This window comes from Arvicanthis niloticus, chromosome 28, assembly GCF_011762505.2.
Source record: "Arvicanthis niloticus isolate mArvNil1 chromosome 28, mArvNil1.pat.X, whole genome shotgun sequence".
Taxonomy (NCBI): Eukaryota; Metazoa; Chordata; class Mammalia; order Rodentia; family Muridae; genus Arvicanthis; species Arvicanthis niloticus.
Genome location: NC_133436.1, coordinates 4,924,586 through 4,944,120, shown reverse-complemented (window position 1 = coordinate 4,944,120; position 19,535 = coordinate 4,924,586). Strand labels below are relative to the sequence as shown.

At 50.2% G+C, this 19,535-nt stretch overlaps 1 protein-coding gene across 1 annotated transcript in view; it reads right to left on the bottom strand.

Annotated features, from left to right (window-relative positions):
- Positions 1 to 18,976, bottom strand: part of Pde10a (phosphodiesterase 10A) — a 171,042-nt gene extending 152,066 nt beyond the window's left edge. Inside the window, 1 exon segment of the mRNA XM_076926631.1 lies at positions 17,954 to 18,976. Coding sequence (XP_076782746.1) covers positions 17,954 to 18,866 — 913 coding nt within the window. The 5' untranslated portion in view covers positions 18,867 to 18,976.
- Positions 18,977 to 19,535: the final 559 nt, after the last annotated feature.

Sequence of the window (19,535 nt, the reverse complement as noted above, 5' to 3'; positions counted from 1 at the left end):
CCTCAAAAAGCTAAACTGTGTGGTGAAAAAGGCCAGCGACTAAAAGCCATGAAGTCAAAATGGAAAATGAAGGTTTTGTAATAGTGCATCTAAGAAGTGGAGGACAGTACCACACTTTTGAAAGGTTTATTTCTGGACTAAATTTTAAGAAGCAGATAATGACTTCATCCCCTTGGAAGGCAGGGCCATGGGCCCGGCAGCAACTCTTGTGTCTGGAGGAGGTGAACATGGCCACAGGAGGCTAGAAGGCACCCTGCTGAGGGTCTGGAGACAATCTATCTGCTATGCTTCAGCTGAGACCACAGGGTCCTTCTCTCAACACGATCCAGCTCAAGAATCCACCCACTTTGTACTGTCATAAGATTAAGGAGCCCTCCCGGCCTGCCTTGGAACCCCAGCCTCACAATGGCACAGCTGTGCTTCTCTGTGGTCCAAATGGGCTGGCCACAACCAGACCCTGTGTGTTCACCTGCTTGGTCTGTGGAACAAGAAGCTCAATGTGACCTCATGGAAGGCAGGTTCTACCAGGATACCCCACGAACCATCTACCTCACCTAGAACACAAGGGTGTTCCTGTCGGCATTAACTGTCACCCAGAAACTTCCTCTACCACAACCCCATGCCAGACTACAAATGCAGCCTGTCCCTCTCCCATGTCCTTTCTCATGTGCCCCAGGCTACTCCGGCCTCCTGGCTCTTATGTTCCATCAATCAGACCTCAGGCTTACTGAGGTTATGGGTACTAGCTGCTCTCCACCATGTGGGCACATAGAGGGTATTCTACAGGAGCAGCAGCCACATAAGCATGCAAGTGCTGATCAAGAAGGCCTGCTGACAGACATGCTGGAGGGACGGTGCTCCTCAGGTGCTGAGATGGGTCAAAGCTTAAAGACCACTCAGTGCCAAGACAACACATTCACTGCAGAGACAACCTCAGACCTCCAGTACCCTACAGGCTCAACAACTGTAATGGTTTGTATATACTTGACCCAGGGGCTGGCACTATTAGGAGGTACAGCCTTGTTGGAGTAGGTATGTCACTGTGGGTGTGGGCTTTAAGGCCCTCATCCTAGCTACCTGGAAGTCGGTTTTTTCCTAGCAGCCTTCAGATAAAGATGTAGAACTCTTAGCTCCTCCTGCACCATGCCTGCCTGGATGCTGCCATGCTCCTGCCTTGATGATAATGGACTGAACCTCTGAAACTGTAAGCCAGCTCCAATTAAATGTTGTCCTTATAAGAGTTGCCTTGGTCACGGTGTCTGTTCACAGCAGTAAAACCCTAACTAAGACAACAATCAAATGTTAAAGAACTTGATCTTTATAGCTGCTCGGCAGCTCTTTCCAGGCCTGGGGCATTCAGCCACTCCAGAGTGGGAGAGCGTGCTCCTCTTGTGCGCAGACTCCACTGCAGCATGCTGCTCCCAACCCCATCATCAGTACGCCATCGCACATTTTTCAGTTGACATATGAAACTTGTATCACAAGCTTGAATGGTTAGGAGTGAGGTATGTTCCCACATGGTTTCACAGCAAATATGGAGCTGACGAGCAGTTTGTTCCATTTATGGAGTCCCTCTGCTGCACACACTCCTTCTTGGAAAGCCAGTCTTCGATGTTAAGTCAAACAGCGGAATCAGAATGGAAAGCATAATTTCATAAATTTCACAATTTAAATGCATTCCAACTTGCATGCCCCATGACAGTGTCTCACTTCTAGATCATAATTCTAAGATAGATGAGTTGACTCATGGAGATAAGGGTGGACGAACAGACAGACAGACAGGTGCATGGATAGGAAGATAGAAAGGAAGACCTGGGACTTGCCATGAGTTTGGTTGGTTTAATAAAGTACCCCACATTGTCAGAATTCTCTCCCTGCTTTGCTGCCCCTGGTCTTCTTCCTGCTTCTCCCCTCGAGCTCAGAAGCTCTTGAGGTCTTCCTATTGCTCCATGCTCTGGGAGTTTTAACACTCTAGAGAAAAGAACCAAATGGTAACATTCTGGATTGAAAACGCTCCCCCCTGGGACTAAGAGAAGGTCAGTTGTGAAATGGAGAGGAGATAAGGGAAATGAGCCACTTATCTTGAAATCAAGGAAAGTCAGAACTATGAAGGCAGAGGGTGGGAAAGCAGGCTCCTGGGACAACCAGAAGAAGGAAATACGATCCCGTGTTCCAGGCTTCTGTGAGGTGAGAGGAATGTCTCTCTCACGACAGCTGTTAGTAGTGTACATTTCAAAACTAGTAAGAGTAGATTTTCAATGCCGTCACCACAAATAAAACAACTGGCATGGAGGTAAGCTGGCAGAGACATTTTCTAGCTCCATGTGCGTGTCCCTAATGCATACGTACATCAACACGTAACATCCTATAAACAAGACGCGGTTTTCATCTGTCAATTAGGAACAGAACTTAAAGTAAAAGCAGAACCTGTAAGCTGTTGTGAGAGGGACACTGGGACAAGGGACAAGTAAAGAAGAAAATGGTCATGAAGACTGGCGGGAATGGGCCTCTCAGCTGTGGTCCTTGCACAGCCTCTGAGACTTTCCATGTCCTGAGATCCTAGGGAGCCTGGACCTGAGTGACCTCCTACCTCAGATCCTCCCTGGGCTCCCGTAGTGAGACTAAACTGCTTTTCCCAGGCTCCTCACACATTCCCTTGTCACTGAATGATGGCATGCCATGACAGGGGCAGATGTGGTACAGGCATCACGCACTCAGTTGAGCCTGAAGAAACTTTGCCGAAAAGTCCAAGTAACCAATGGTGCTTCACTTCTAGAATCTTCAGAAGGGCTAAGAGTAACTATATAAGATCAAAAGAATAAGGATATCACACAGACTTCATGATAAGTCCACCATTCTGAGTATGTCAGCCACCTCTGGGAGTATATCAGCAACCTCTGTAAATAGGAACTTTCGCTTCTAAAAGAGGATAAAGCAGTGTCCTGTCCCCTGGCCAGTGCCACAACACACCTGGAGCATTTAAAGTACTCTTTTGTTATTTTCACTTTTGCTTTTGCTTTGTTGTTTATTTGTTTTGCTTTCTGTTTATTTTTGACATAGTTGTTGTTTATTTGTTTTGCTTTCTGTTTATTTTTGACATAGTGTCTCACAGCTCTGGGCTGGGCTGCAACTCACTATGTAGACCAGGCTAGCCTTGAACTGACAACCATCCTGCCTCTACCTCCCAAACGCAGGTATTCTAAATTCTGCTAAATTCCACACAGGTCATATGGTTCGGAACAGGCACATTTTTATATACTTATCTGATTGTCCTTGTAAAGGGATATTGGACATAACTTTTAGAAACATGAAAGTCAGTGACACAGATTTAGGTAAAAATTCACATTTTCTAAAAATGCCCCTCTTCTTCTAAGAGAAGGTGACTTAAATGGGAACTGAGTGCTGTGCCCGACCTCACTTGAGTGGCATCAGAGTGGCAACAGACCAAGAGGTCAGTCACACCAGCTGGCTGCCGAGCCCATGTCTGAGAGGGTGACTGTGTGGTGGTACTAGGAGTCGGCAGCACAGAAGACCAGTGGCTTCCTGAAGTTCCAAAGGAGGAGGCTGCCTTCTTCAGAACTAGACAGAAACTCCTGAGCCTGCTATAGTCTCAGCCCACTTCTACAGTCAGGCTCAGCAGTGGTACCCTGTCTCTGTTATGCCAGATTCACCTTTAGCTGTCTGCACTGTGCCTCAGCTACATCCCCTGGTCTCTGCTCTCTGCCCGGGATCCCTGGCTAAGCCAGGAGCATCACTGAGCCTCCAGCAAGAGTATTTGGGAGTCAAAGCCAGGTGCTGCCTCCTGTATGCACCTGGAACCCTTATCTCTGACACAGAGACCATCAGCAGCTGCTCTTCCCAGCCCGATGCTGCAATTATCTTTCCCTCCATCCTGCCCAAGGATCACCTCTGTAACGAGAAGGCTCGACCTTAATTAAGGCTCGAACTTTGAGCATTTTTTTCTTACTGAAACTTGGGTAATTCAGACACCACCAGAACTAGAGCTACGCACCAGCTAGCTAAGAGTTCCGAAAGGTTTGCTTACTGCAGCTAGTTGCTGACGTCACCAGCCCAACTTCTGAGCTTGCCTGCAGATAGCCTCCTGGCTTCTCCCACTGGGGGGACAGCAGAAAGTGTCTTTACATAAGGAAGAGAGGAAGCAGAGATAAAGAGAGGCCAAAGCACCCAGCAAGCTCCACAGCAGGTCACGTCCCAAAATAGGACCATGACAGGCCTTCGAAGGAAAATGGGCCAGACTGGCACAGAGCATGGACAATTACACACAGCCCAGGATGGGAGGAAAAGCAGAGGCCTCAGTGAAACTCTGGCCCCAACCCCACAATGACGTCAGCGATGACATCAGCAATGACATCAATGGGGCACTTGCATGAAGTCAGGCAAAAGCCATGCCCTAAGGGATTTCTGGAAAAGCCTTGCTACTCTCTCTCTCTCTCTCTCTCTCTCTCTCTCTCTCTCTCTCTCTGTCTTTCTCTCTCTCTCTCTCAAAAGCATTCACACTCAGTATGAAAGTCAAAGCAAAATATTACAAATAGGACAGTCCTATGCTCCATGCAGAATTTCAAAAGTAGTTTCACTTTAAAACAAGTTGTGCAGGGCATGGTGGTCACATCTCTTTAGCCCTGGAATTTAGGAGATGGAGGCAAGAGGATCTCTGTTAGAGTTTGAAGTCAGCCTGATCTACATTGTGAGTTCCAGAACAGGCAGAACTACACAGTGGGCCCCTGTTTAAAAAAACAAGAAAACAAACAAATAAACAAAAAACAAGGCTGCAAATCTTCTCTTTGGAAGAGAAGGCACCAAAGAAAACAGATGCGTAGTGACAGATGGAGCTCTGAGAAAGTAAGGAGCCGAATTCTGGAGGCAAATTCTCCTCTGACACAGATGTGTCCTGAGGTAGTACTCCCTACAATTCCGGCATCCAGGACCCACTGGGAAAGCTGCCTCTGGGGGCACTCATTCATCCAGAGAGACAGCCTCAGCTTCCAGAACAGAGGAAGGCAGATTCGCAGGACAGGACACAGTTACTGTCTTGAGCCCCTGAACCGAGCACAGGAAGAAGCTGGCCACAGCTGCAATGGTGCATATCAATACACAATTTTTTGAGGCAGAAGCAACCAGTGGTTTCTTAAGAAGAGCTGAAGAATGAAAAGATTCCAAACTACTGTAAAACATGAAAGTGCAATCCTGAATCATCCACAGTCTTAAGTTAATGCAATTTATCGACAGAATGAATTCCTTCTAATACATGCAAACGAGATACAGAATTGTTCTTAGGGGACTGCAAACCGCAACTTGTTCAAAATTTGTCCTCAAGACACATCCTTATTGTTCTTCAAGTTATAACTTGGCACGCAGATAGGACTAAGACCACTCATCTCATTACGACAGATGGACAAACCCAAGTAGTCCAGAAAATAGCCAGTTGTAAGAGGATGCATACATATAAGTTAAGAACAAGGGGTCCTGCCCACTGCATACTACCTGGGAGATATGGAACCATGTAGATGGGCCCTGCGCCAAGGCTGCCCCGCCCCACGCTCCTCCACCACACACTCCCCTGGGCTTCCACTGAACACACAGCAGGAGGCCTCACAGACTGTCCTGGGTTGGGGCAAAGCCAACTTGAGGCTTTCAGAGCTGGGACAGGGCAGAGAAGGAGCCTACTGGAGGTGCAGAGACTCCTTACATGGGGAAATGCCTACCCCAACCTCTCCAAATAGCTTGCCCTAAATGGAAGAATTCTAGTGACAATTGCTTTTTCTTGTTGCTGTTCTTTCTCTTTCTAAAAATTCTTCCCTTTTATTTTGAACACATTTTCCTTTCATTTCTTGCCAAGAAAGTGGAGTTGCTGGACAAGTCCAGCCTTTCCTGCTGTCAGCGTTTCCAGAAGCCCTGCTTCCTGCCACCGCAGATGCACCTTCCAGGCAGAGCAGAGACCTCGGGCATCCACGCTCTTCTCTTCCTGACCGGGCTCCCCCACTTGGATGTCACCAAGACTGCCATGCCACCATTTAGGGAAGGGACTCAGGGTATGACAACAGCTGCTCTGCCCTTCCTCTGGACACATGTCACCTCCCTTGTCTTCCCAACGTGATCAAACAAAGCAAGCAGCCCACACAGACTGCCATCCCAGCTCTGCCCTTCAGTTCCTGCTTGACGGTGGCACAATGCACAGACATGGGCAACTTGTCAACACCTCGCCTTCTATATGTTCTTAGAGAAAGGTTGTCAGCCCTAGAGCAGAAGGTCCAACCAAGACCAAGCCTGTCCATCAACAAGGAAGGAGAGGGAGGAAGGGAAGTAATGATACATTCTAATTCTGCCAGATGAGAGTCCAGATACAAAGGTCTGAACAGTTTTTGAGTCTCAAAAAATTAGGAATGATAAATCTAAAATATACATATACATACATACATACATACATACACACACATATATACACACACACACACAAACATAAATGGAAAATTCAAAACTAAATTAGAAAAAAAATAAAATGTCCTAATGGCCATCTTTTGGCAAATAGAATGGACTAGTTACAAAACATGGAAGGTGCCAAAAATCTCCGGCAAAGATAGTCAGATCTGTTAGAGGCAAATTAAGACAGGGTCCTAATGTTACTCATGGAGAGCAACTTCTAGAACAACGGCATTGCCAGGGGTCTGTGAGAGCTCCTGAAAGCCACGATGCCTATGGAGAGAAAGAGCCAGGTTTCATATGGCCAGGAATAGAAAGCTGTGAGTGGAAGTTTCAGAAACACTCCACAGGGAGAAAACACGTCTGGAGACACACAGTTCCGGCCCCAGGTCAGGACTACCTGTGCAAGCCCTGGGGAGGAGTACATTACCCATAGGAGAGAGGTTTGCAGGGGTCGAGGAAGGTTGACATTCAAAAAAAAAAAAAAAGATTTCTCACAAAAGCCAGTAACTAGGAAGGAAGTGGCGGCGGCTAAAATAAAACCAGCGGGTGGACGAGAAGGAAATAATATTAAGTGATAAGACAAAGAAAAATGTCAACATTACAAGCAAGACACCGGAAAAATGAGAAGGGTGGTCATCCGAACCAGGGGCCTGAGTTGGGGAGGGAAAGAATCTCACTCACTCAGAGAAACGACTCTAACCTGAAGCCTGAGATAAGAGCAGGGAAGAGGTTAGGCAGCAGGATGTGGATAAGTCAAGCCGCAAAGCAGGGGCTGGCCATGTCCATCTCAGCCTGGAAGCTCTCTCAGGCTCTCTTCTAGATGGCTAGCCCCTGGGGAGAGCTCAGCAGCAGCTGCCACTCAACTCAGTGCAGGCTGGGGAGAGTGGTAGGCACAAGTGCCCTCTGCCCCTTCCCTGTGCAAATAGCTGTCACACAGCACAATGCCTGACAATGAATAGGACCCCATTCTGGATCCTTGTGAGCTAGAACCAACGTGTCTATGTTTCACCCACTCTAGAAGCGCAGCCATGCAAAGCCTGCAATCAGACAACGAAGACTCTCCATTCCTTGCCAAACACAGTGATTTCTACCAGCTTAGCCTTACTGGGCAGCCCTCCAAACATTTAAGCAATACTTCACACCTTAAATCCAAAACCAAGGGCTCTATCCATCAGAAAGAAAGATACTGAGGCAGAAGTAGCTGCTCTGGCTTTCACATTGCTGTGCGGCACAGAAAAGGAGCTGATGTCGAACCGGGAGGGTGGTGACATGGGTGTTGTTTTGTTTCTTTTTTTTTTCTTTTTTTTTTTTTTTCTCTTTTAAATATTCCCGGCTTGACATTTCAAGAAGACAGAAAGCAACTGAGGAAACTTCAGGCGCTGAGATCAAAAACCTGAGGTCAACAAAAAAACCGCCTCAGCAGCCACCAACCACTCAGAGTTAATCACTCTGGTTTCGGTACAGTCTCACATATGATCTCTGAATGGGTACTGACCAATAGAAGCCAGGTCACGTTCAGGTTGAAGTCTCCCTCCGACTCAGTCCCCATCTATGCAAAGCTCACTCCTCCCTTTTGTCACCCCACACTGCCCACTAAAGCCAACTAAATTTCCTTGTGAAATTAGAAGCAAATAAGTTTCTTTTGTTCTTTCTAACTCGAGTGGATCTGAGAGTGCACCTGTCCGGATGTGGCATCCTCCTTTGCTGATGTTTTGTTGCTGCTGGTGGCTTTGTTTAGTGTAGCAGTGTATTCAATTTTACTGTTACAAAAGCTACTTAACAGGACCCTCCAAGAGGACACTCAGAGCCCCGCCTACACTGTGTGTAGAAGTCGCTCCGATGGCAGCATCTGGATGATAAAGTCCCAGGTGAACAATTTATTGGTTTACTGGATACATACATTTTTAATACTGATCAATACTGACAAATTGCCCTCTTCAAAGGCTCTGCCGATTAATACTTCCCGCAGGAAGTTGTGAGAGGGTTTGCCTCCCAGCATAACCACCACCTGTGTGCCATAAAGTGTATTAACCCATGCAGCGAGGGCCGATGAAAATGGCGTTGGCTTAAAGTGCGGGCATCCTCACGATGAAGCGGAACACTGTCTCGGGATGTGTGCTCATCTTTAAGGAGTGGTTCATCTCTTCTCTTTTTTCCACACTCTCTGCTCACATCCCTGGGTGTTCCTTAACTACTCCAGATAGCACCTTGTGCTAGAGGACAGGCAGTTGGCTCTTGCTTGGATGGTAGTAGAAAGTGGAAAATCATTTGGCTATTCCCTTGGGGTGGGTCCCTGTCCAGAGCCATACAAAAGGGATTTGTCTTGCGTCCTTATTCAGTCAGCCCTTCCTTTGATTACTGTTGGAATTTAAAATGCCTCCCCTAATCTAAAGCCAGAAATAATTTCCTCTTGATGCCATCTATCTATCTATCTATCTATCTATCTATCTATCTATCTATCTATCTATCTATCTATTCGTTTTATGGTTTCTTCCTTTCAATATTAAGTATATTCACCATTTAGAATTTAATCCTAGCATACAGTGTGTGGGATGATCCCATTTTCTTCTGAGCAAATCTTCTCTTGTCCCCAGATTATCTCTTCAGCCATCTACTCTTTCCCCTACCACATAAAGTGGGGTATACATAATACCCTGCATTCCTGCCTCGCTCCGGGTCCAACAGCATGTTGTTCTAATCACTAAGGCTTTATAACCATTTCTTTAATCAGCCTTAAATATTAGATGATACAGTTAATCACAAGTAACAGGAGTATTATGCTAGAAGAAAGTGACTAGCTAGACAAGAATGTTTTCATGAGCAAAATTCTGAAGCTGTGTCATACAAAAAATCTGAAAGTTTACAGGACCCTTAGAATAGCACATAAAGACACCATTACCACGTCTGGGAACCGCAGTGATGGGTCTCCAGGACAGCACTTGGCCTTGTTTAGAAAACAGCCAGATCATGACCAGAAGCACAGATGCCAGTGTGGTGGTGCCATCTGCAATACCATCCCTGTAGAGGCTGAGGAAGACATGGTCTTGCTTGAGTTCAAAGCCAGCTGAGGCTAAATGGCCGTGGCTCCCACTCAAAAAAAAAAAAAAAAAAAAAAAGGAAAAAAAAAAGAAACCAAAAAACAATACACCAATGCATTACGTCATACACACTGCACTGCTCTGCCTTGGGCTGCACTACTTCCTGTCAGTCACCTCCTTTCTTTCCCATTGGTGCTCTTCGTGCAGAATGTTTCCCTCTCACAAAACTTGCCAACTCAAAAATGTCCCAAATCTGCTTGTGTTTGATCAATAACTCATCATCTCCAAACACACACGTGGCAATATTTCAGCACTTTTCCATGCAACACTTTGTCTTGACGATGCAGGAAATGTTTCCATCGAAGTAACAAAGTAACAAAGGCTCTCACCACTGCCCAGGGAAGCAAGCAGAGGCTACCCAAATGTGGACCGCAGGGGCTCCCTCCTTCCTTTAGACTCGGGCTGCCTGCTCCCCGTTGACCTCACTGTGTGTAAAGTATTGTGTTCACAGTGACGCAAAAGCCTGGGCGCTGGTGCCAAAGAGTGTATTTGGATTACATGAAAAAAAAAATAATGAATAGAAACGAAGTTTCAAGTCATGGAGCAAAGCTCTGGAGCCGCAAGATTTCATTGTTTCTTCCCTTTTAGGAAAATTAGCTCTGATAAAGGGCTATTTGGCTAAGATTTCTTCCAGTTAAACACCCTCCCTTGTCCCTTCAATAGACTGCTTAGAGGAGTCACGGGAGGATGGATAAAGAGTATATGAGCGAAGCATTTGCCCTACCCTAGAGATAGACAAAGACCAATGAAATCCAGATCCAAAAGGGGACGATCTGCTCCAGGACACACAGAAGCACAGGAGGACCTAGACAGACCTGAGAAGGACAAGAGACCTAGAGAGGCAGCTGTCAGCACAGAGAAGGTCCCCTGGAAGAGATGGTGCAATGACACAATGTCCACTGTCCTCAATCTCCCACTCTGCTGTGTCCCGCTCCCTCCACGCGGCCCTGCTGCCGTGCTTCCTCAATCCTGGCTAGCTTCCTATATCCACCTCTGGACCCTGCTCAGATCCATTGTTCTTTCTAGAATCTTCCTCTTGGTCGCCTCTGCACCTCTCAAATTCTTCCTCTTCTAAGACAACACTCAGCTGTCACCCCGAGGGTCGCTTCTCATGAGGGTGTTTATGAGCAGCAGCGCAAATGCAGCTTTCCTGCCTCTGTGTGATCTTGAATAGAATCGTTTGCCCAGGCCTGCTCCTCCGATCCTGTCACACTTCTGGCCCCCAGTAGCTGTCTGTCTGCTTCGTACACTACTGCTTTTCTCTCAAAGCTCTCCTTCCAAATGTTGCAGGTCACTCCCCCACACCCATCTAATTGCGGGTTACTAAGCGCCTCTCCCAAGCACCCAGGAGACCTTCCACACCCCTGCCTTTCTCTTCATGGCTGCCGCTGACTTCCTTCTCTTTCCCCTGTTCCCTGAAAGCTTTCTCAGACCTTGGTCTCCTGTCTAGCTTCCTCCAAAGGACCAAAATGTTGGACAACTAGAGTAATGGAAATTTTACTCTGATAAAACATCTCTTACCTTCCTACTGTTCCCAATGTGAGTTAGTAACAACAACATGGTCTCCATGCCCCCCTCTTCAAAAACCACTGCCCTTTGGGTCTCAGCTTTCCCACGTCCCCACATCTCATCTCAGCCTTTCTTCCCTACAGAGCTGTTGTCTTCAACAGGCGAACAATCTCAAGCATCTCTGGGATCAAGGCCACCATCAGCCATAGCCATGGGGTCCCCTCATTCCACAGGTCTGCAAGTGACATGCTGGCCATTGGATTTGACTTGATCCCAGAGGCTCCTCTTTGAGTGCCATGGTGTGTCTGTCCCTTGTTACCTGTGGGTGCTCAGCTCACCCCTGCCTGATGCATTCTTCCATTCTTCCCTGCCCCCATCAAATCCATCCTCTGCCCTCGGTCCCACCACTCACTCGGGAATTCTCTCCATCCTCCCTTCAGCTGCTGCCCCAATGCTAGGGGATCACGATCTTCATTTTTAACCTGCTTTAGGCCAGCATTCTCTGGGCTCATCGTCTCCTCCCACACCTCAGTCTTCGGAGTGAGTGCAGAGTGGAGCCATGACACCCTTCTGCAACTAAAACCATTCGTTTTTTTCTTTTTCTTTTTTCTTTTTCTTTTTTTTTTTTTTTTTTTGAACTTCCAGATTCACACAAAGTATCCACAGACTGACTTCATCAAATGCTATGCCTCATTCTTTCCTCTCCAGCCTTTGGGATGGTAAAACTTTATCTAAGTGATGTTTTTTTTAACATCTGCTACACTTTCAGCATCTCTGCCACACTCCTGCCAAACCTGCCTGTGCCTGCACACTTCTTCCTCTGGGCCCCCTTCCCAGTAACCAGAAGCCCGGGAGTGCATTCTCTAGCTCTTCCCCGTAGCAACAGGGATTCAGTGCACTTGATGCCACCAAACACGTGAGCCCTCGATTACACCTCATGTGCATTACCGTGCCCCTGATTCGGTATCTCTGTACATTCCCTTCCCCCAAAGCTCCAAGATTCAGTTCCCAAATTACACTCAGACGGGCCTCCAGGACATAAATCAAAGAACTCCGTGGCTCATAACTCTCCCCTGGTATACAGCCCTGTTCTGACCAAACTATAGGCTTCATCACATACCAGACATCTGGGCTGCAGCTCCCAGCTCCAGCTGTGCAGCCTTCACTCTGCACCTCCAACTCAGGGCCCGTCTGCCTGGCAGCTCTTCTCTTGACTGCTTTCCACACCATGGCTGCTCATGCTACGCCACTCAGGTCCTTACAGACTGATCTTCACAGCCCTCTAGGAACCGAACTCTTATATTTTTGGTTGTGAGCCTAGCCTTTAATGGTTGAGCCATCTCTCCAATCCTTCCAAGCCCTCTGTATGAAGTCTCCGCCTGGCTTTTTGGTGTGTTTTGCTTGGTTCCCTTCGGGTAGCTGCTCTTTCTACACCACTAGAGGGCAGTAGAGAGCAGGTGCCGCCCAAGCCAAGATTACTACAACCTACAAAGGTTCACATTCCTGACTCCCAACCACACCCCCAGCCTTCCAAACCAAAAACCATGGTATCCAATGTCTACACAACCATCACGTTACCTATCCCTCTATTCCCCACCTCCCACAGTGTTGTCATGCACAAGGTCTCAGTGCCATTTCCAGCTTTGTCTCCAATGCCACAGAGACATAGCCTCTTTCCCACTATCACCATGGAAGGTCTTCCGGTTTTCCTCCACACCCATCTCTGAACACAGAAGACTGTCCCTTATAAAGAGGCTTTAGCATAGGCTTGTACTCCTTTCCCCTTAGCTGGTCAAGCTCCTGTCTATGAGTTTTAGAGGTACCTTTTTTTGCCCAGTAGGTTTTCCTTGGGCTTCTGCCAGGTAAACTCTCTTCCCTGCTTCCTTGAGACTTGAGCCCAGCATCCCATGAAACACCAACAGGGTCTTCTAAGCTGGGTTCTGGTCTGACCTCCTTCTAAGTCTCCTCATAGCTCTGCTGTGAGGAGCAAACCTCACCCTCTCCTGGAACTGTAACCCCATAAGAACTGATTCTGTGGAAGACATTTGAATGCTGGGCCACTGGAGCTTAGTGTCAGCTCTGGGTCCAAGGCCACATGCGAACAGGTTGTATATGGATATCATACCTCTTCCTCATACATGGCTCTGCTTTATTGGCGCCTTTTTCCTACCCAAGCCGATCGTATTCCTTCTTCATGAGTCTACCTCTGTCTACTCCTTAGCACCAGAACAAAAGACAAGGCCCTGCCCACAGTCCTCTCCAGCCTGCCTTCTAAAATGCAAGCCAGACAGCAGGGGTGAAGGCAGGGCAGTAGCAGATATACTGGCCAGGGGAATTCTGGGTGCCTGTTCTGCCCTTTTCCACAGCTATAGGTTTCCTGCCCCTTAGAGTTCCCCTTCAGACTTGGAGAAAGGACCTCCTGCATAGCACAGACTATGTTTAAAATAAGCAGGGTAGCAGTTGGGCTGCTTGGCATACAGTTCCCCACACGAAGTTGACCTGTCCGATACTCAACATGCTCTTCTTTGTTTTAGGACGCAAAATGTTTTGTGTGAGAGAAAAAAAAAATCCCTCCAAGAGCAATGTATCAATTTGAGCTAGAAGGCCTGTCATCCGATTTTCTAGTTCTTTTTCATTTAAACTTTTAGGCGATTCCTCTGTCTGCATAGGTTTGTTTCAAATTAAAAGTAGGATTCCGTGGGTTTGCCTATTAATAATCTAAATAGCATAATAACACCACCCAGTTTAAATAGCTTTGCCCTTTGGACTTCTGACCTAGCCAAGAACCAGCTCACCCTCCGTGGATAGCTGATGATACTACCCACACCCAGCCTGGCAGGAATTCACAGCATGCTATTCGGGTCACCTTTGGGGACACCCAGGTCTATATGCCAGGTCTTTGGAGAGTGAAGTGTCATCTCTATACTCGCCACACAGTTGTGTTGTAGATCATGTGGGTCCTCTCCAACAAGGTGTGAGTGGGGTCTTGACTGAACACAGACCCGTGCTGGATGCAAGCAGTGCTGGGCCTTGAGTCTGGGTTTTCCCTTGCGGCATCAGCTTCACAGAGCCAATGACAATGCCCTGACTTCGAAGCCTGGTGCCCGTTTGGAGTACTGAGTACATTGGCTCTCAGAGGGACCATATTTATCTCAGTGTATCTTGGCATCCGCCACGCAGTCCTCACACCCCGGGTAACAGTTTAAGAGCGGCGAGTGACAGACAGACTCGCAAGTCCTACAAAAGTACACTCACTGGAATGTTTGAGAAACATACAGTAACTTGTAGTAGGAAGGCATGTACACTCTGCACTCGCAAACCTCTCTGGTCTTAATTTCTTTTGCTTTCTCAGTATCACCAACCCACTACCTCACCCACCCTACCCACCCCATTCCTGTGCCTCCCCACAGGAACATACACACAAACACACACTTTATTTTTATGCACGGAACTCTTTCTGTTCTTCACCATACTTAACTCAGAAAAATACAGCACACAGAGAGACACAGGGGGTGGGGGGTGGGAGGTGGGGGAGGTATTTGTGGCTTGGGACTCTCTAGAGCTGTATTTTTTTTACAGGTGTGTCTCCGGCTGTTCCCAGGTGAGCCCTCCTCCAGCCATGTCACAGTGTATCACAATGCCGACTAGGTAGCACAGACAGCTGTTTGTCACAGGAAACTAGCTGCAAGTCCCATTGGCCTGTCAGTGTGACTCCCTCACCCCCACCCCCCACCCCCCGTGAAAAACGAACCCAGAGGATGCTCCAGGACAACAATTGTTGTCTTTCCCTGGGCAAGATTTTCCTATTTAATCAGCAACTCTTCCAGCAGTAGAAAGGAAAAGCAGAGATGTAGCGATCGGACAGAGGGCAGGAAATGATGTGAACTCAGGAGTGGCCTGATTCAGAGGAACAACATCACCTGGGAAGACCACGGACCACTTGCAGCAATGAGCATTAACGCTGAGCCAACTTCTGCCTGGGAGGCTCCATCTCACCTTGGCCTACTAACCCACAACAGATCTGTGGCTTCCACATGCTTAAGTGAGAGGGACCAGCTAGGACTGGATCTGGTGCTGGGCAGTGGTCACAGGCAAGTGTCTGCTGAGTGCATGACCAGGTAAGCTGCAGAACAAAACAGAAACGGGATGAGGCTGTTGTCCTTCTACACAGGGTTCCCTTCCTCACAAGGGAACTGTAGTGTGCACTTGTCTAAATAGCAGCTGGCCTCAGCAGCCTGCACATGACAATTTGTTTGGCTGACAAGGAAATCAAAGTAAAAGAAAGCTGCTCAGATACCAACCCCACAGGGACACATCGGAATACCTTTGTGTATTTTCATGTCCTTGGAGAATACACAAGTTCCTTCCAAAAGGCTTTAAAAAAAAAAAAAAAAAGAAAGAAAGAAAGAAAGAAAAGAAAAGAAAAGAAAAGAAAAGAAAAGAAAACTGCTAAGTTTCAGTTTCAGATCCTTCAGTGTTTGAGATCCAGGTGGCCTGTTCTTTGGCCCCAGACAAAATTAGAACCCCTAAAAGTATGTGTGATGGGGTAGAAAGGGAACATGGAGCAGCCTTCTCTCGGGTACCAATCTCTTCCTCTACTTTTAAGTCAGGGGTGTGTGAGAACAGACTGTCTACAAGTACCCTAGTACTTACTACCCTCATTGTATCTCAAACAAAGCTATAGGAGCCTTGTTCTTAGGGACAGGAGCGAGCATGCCTTAGCAAGGATAGCTTCTCCCAGCTGGAATCATGTACAGAGTAGATCTCTGAAAGATAACCCTCTCCCCAGGATAGGCTAACCCAAGATAACTCAGGTACCTCTCTGGAACTGCTCGTCTCTGTTCAGAACCATAATTTCTACCTCAATACCAGCCCCACTTAAAAGACAGCACCTATAGATTCATGCAAATATAAACTCTGAAAAAAAAAAGGGGGGGGGTTCCAGCCAAATATCCCTCACTCATGCGACCTTTGGCACTGTCAAGTCTAGTGGCCTACAAGCCTGTGCGTGTGCCCAAGCACATACATCTGTGCACCAGTTGCCAAAAGAGAAAAGATATTTATTTAGTAAAGGGGAAAAAATGAAATGTCCATCAGGCAGAAGACCCGGAGCAAGCCAAGTCATAGGCCTTACAGTTATTCCAACAACCCAAGAGTCTATGGGCCACACCTTCTCCCATCACCGTCAACGTCAACTCAGGGCCAATCCATGGAGTCTCTTTTGGAAAGTATGGTCTCTCTCTGCTGACCACAATCTAAGGGCAAGAGTACAAGCTTGTACCAAGATGATTGATATGCAGTACCCATTGATCGCAAATACTGGGATGGGGAAGCACACACCTGGGGGAAGCCTCCGGGTTGGAGGCCAGCTGGGAGCACGGAGTCCACACCCTTCAAGGCAATTGAGTCAACAAGCAAGTCTAAGCAGAGATTTGCTGAATATTGCCTGCAGGTGTGTGAGTGGCCACTGGGTCATGTGGCTACTGTGGACTGGCCCAGGGCCAGGAAGCAGTATTGCGGGGAGTCAACCCAACCAGAAGGGAACACGGTCACCCACTTGGTGACTATACCCTAAAAGGCTCCTGGGTACACACCTAGACCGGCCCTGAGGAGGGAGGGTCTGAACCCCCGCACCCTATGTCCCGGAGCGGAGGTCCACTCCGTTAAGGAGTGAGTGGTACTTGGGAGCAGTAGCAAGAAAGCTCATTTACAACCTGGCAGCTTCTGCCTGGAGAAAGCAAGGCAAAAGCGCGGCTTTCCAGCGAGAAAGCAGACAAAGGCTCGGTGCGCACGCGGTGGACTGTGGCACCAAATCCACGCTCAGGGTGGAGCAGATGCCCAAGTCTCACAATTTCTCACGGATGTGCTCTCTCAGAGCACAGACTCTCCCACCAGGTCCCTCCTGGTCCCTTCCCGCCCCAGTGTTCCGATCCTCACCCTGCTCGCCCTCCATCCACAACAGCAGCGACTCCCTCCTCTGCGCGTCTGGAGCTTCTTTCCGAACACCGTCTGCCTGCCTCCCTCCTTCCTTCCAGTGAAGCTGCTTTTGACTTCTTTGCTCAATCTTGTCCCCCTCCCCCTATGACACGCCCTCTGTTGCCCCTGCCCCAGAAGGCTTGCAACCCTGCACCCGGGAGGGGCAGGTCAGAAAGGTCATGCTACAGTCGTCCCGTGGTCCGAAAGAGCCAGAGGTGCCTTTTTCTTCTATGCTAACACCCCATTGTTCCTCGGCTTTTTTTTTTTTACCCACCCAAGCACCAGCTCCCCAGAATCTGCGTGAGGTGGGTTATGACGGGGTCTGCATTCTCTTCATGAGGATGGGTGCACTCAGCTCCATACCACTAGTCCACGCGCCAGAACACTGTCACTGCAAGGCTCCGGGCACAGCCCTCCTTTCACATTTGGAATCCTGGGCTTCCTGAGCCTTGCCTGTCCCCAGGGCTGCATCAGGAATCCAGCGGTTTAGATCCCCCAGTCCCGCAGTGGAAGGAAGCATATATTCTCCAGCCAAGTGGTCACAGGCTGGAGAGAAATGTGGACTAATCCGTGACAAACTTGATGGTCTAAAACATGAGCTGGGGCAGTGTAGCCAGGGACAGCTCTAGGGAAGCAGGTTAGTTTCTAAATGTCCGGCTCTGACACCCTCCGGGTCACGCTTCCTCTGCGCGCACGCGGGGCTTGGGAAAGCCCGGTGTCCCTACGCTGATGGGCGGTCCCGAACGCCCCTGAGGTGCCACCAGCTTCCTGGGACCCACTGGCCATTATCGCTCCGGTACACACACACCTTGCAGTCTACCCACCACCACAGCAGCTCCTTCCCCACCCCATGATCTGAACCCCTGATTTGTCCCCACCAAGCGAGAAAACCGCCCCGGCCACGGGGAACGTGGGGCTGGGTCACTTACTGGGGCTGAGGAAACACTCGGTCAGCCTTCGGAAGCAACTCGCATTGTTAGAGGGTCCATCTTCCATGTCGGAGCCGAAGAGCAGCGGCCAAGCGGTGGCAAGGGGGAGGGCGGCGCCTCGGGGCCGCCACAGAGTTCTGCCACCGGTAGCAGAGCCGGGGCCGAGGCCAGGGCAGCCCCCGCCGGTGCCCGGAAAACCAGAGGAGTCCGCGCGGTGTGCGCCCGGGTGTAGGGGGAGCCGCGGCGGCGGAGGTGGCCGGGGCCCTGCGCGGGCTGGGAACAGCAAGCCTTGGATCGCAGGCGAGAGGAAGAGCCGCCGCCGCCGCCGCCCGCCGCTGCCACCACTGTTGCCACCGCCACTGCGGTGACTACTGCCTGGGGGGACGCTCAAGGGAGCTGCCTCTTGTCCTCCTCCTCCGCCGCCAGCATCGCCGCCGCCTCCTCCTCCTCCTCCAGCCGCCACTGCGCCCTCCCTTCTCGGGAGACGCGCGGGGAGGTGGAAGGCAGATGAGGAGGGGACAAGAGGGGGAGGGGGCAGGGGGGGCGGCGGCCAGAAGTACCAGGAAGATGAAAAGGAGGAGGAGGGGACAGGGGAGGAGAAGGCGAGCGCCCAGGGAGCACGGGCCGCCACCCAGCCGCAGCCTCCGGCGCTGAGAGCTGAGAGGGCGCCTGGGCCCCCAGCGGGGCTGGCGTGGCCTGCAGGAGACAGGGACCGGGACAGGGGCGGGGGCGCCGCTAGCTCCTCCCGGCCGCAGCCAAGCAGCTCCCGGGCCAGGCTCAGGCCCACTGCACTCCGCCCGCTGGCCGCGCCGCGCCGGGGTTCCAGACGGACTTGGCCACGGTCGGGATCGTCCCCAGCTTCCCGCAGTGGGGCCTGGGGGCGGAGAGCGAGCCGCTCCTCCGGGCTCGCCATGGCCCTCCTCCCCAGCCTGCAAGGGGGGCAGGCGGGAGGGCGCGGCGGCCCGGCCTCGGCGGGCTCCGCCCCCGCAGCACCGGCCCTCCCCACGACGCGGCCCAGGCTCTGGTCCGGTCCGCCTCTCGGGTCTCGGGTGCCCCTCCGGCCGGGGGATCACATCGTGTTCCCTTTGGGATTCAGGAGGACCCCGGGCGGGGGAACAAGTCCCGATCGCCGGGCCCGGGTGCGGGCTGGTACGCACGCTCCGCGTCCTTCCCGGCCGGGCGAGGGGTTGCCGGACGCTGCCTGCGGGCGTGGCGTGGTGTGTGCGCGCTCCGGTGCCTGAGCCGCGGCGGCTGCTCCAGAGCAGCGGAGAAAAGCGCCGCAGTGCCGCTGCCCGTGGAGGCGGCGGCGGCGGCAGAAGACGCCCACTGGCGGAGCAGGCGCTCCCCAAACCGCCACCGCCCGCGCCCACGTTGCGCGTCCACTGGGACTCAGCCCCGCCACGTCAGGTCCCAGCACCCTGGCACTCTGCGCGTAGAGTATGCCCCTGGCTGGCTAGTATCCCTGGAGGTGGCACATCTGGATCTGGCGTTCCAGATGCTAAACCCACAGCCTAGCCTGTTCCAGCTGTGTGCGAACCACATCCGCCTGTGGGCGGGTGACCTGAACCAGGGAATCCTCTCT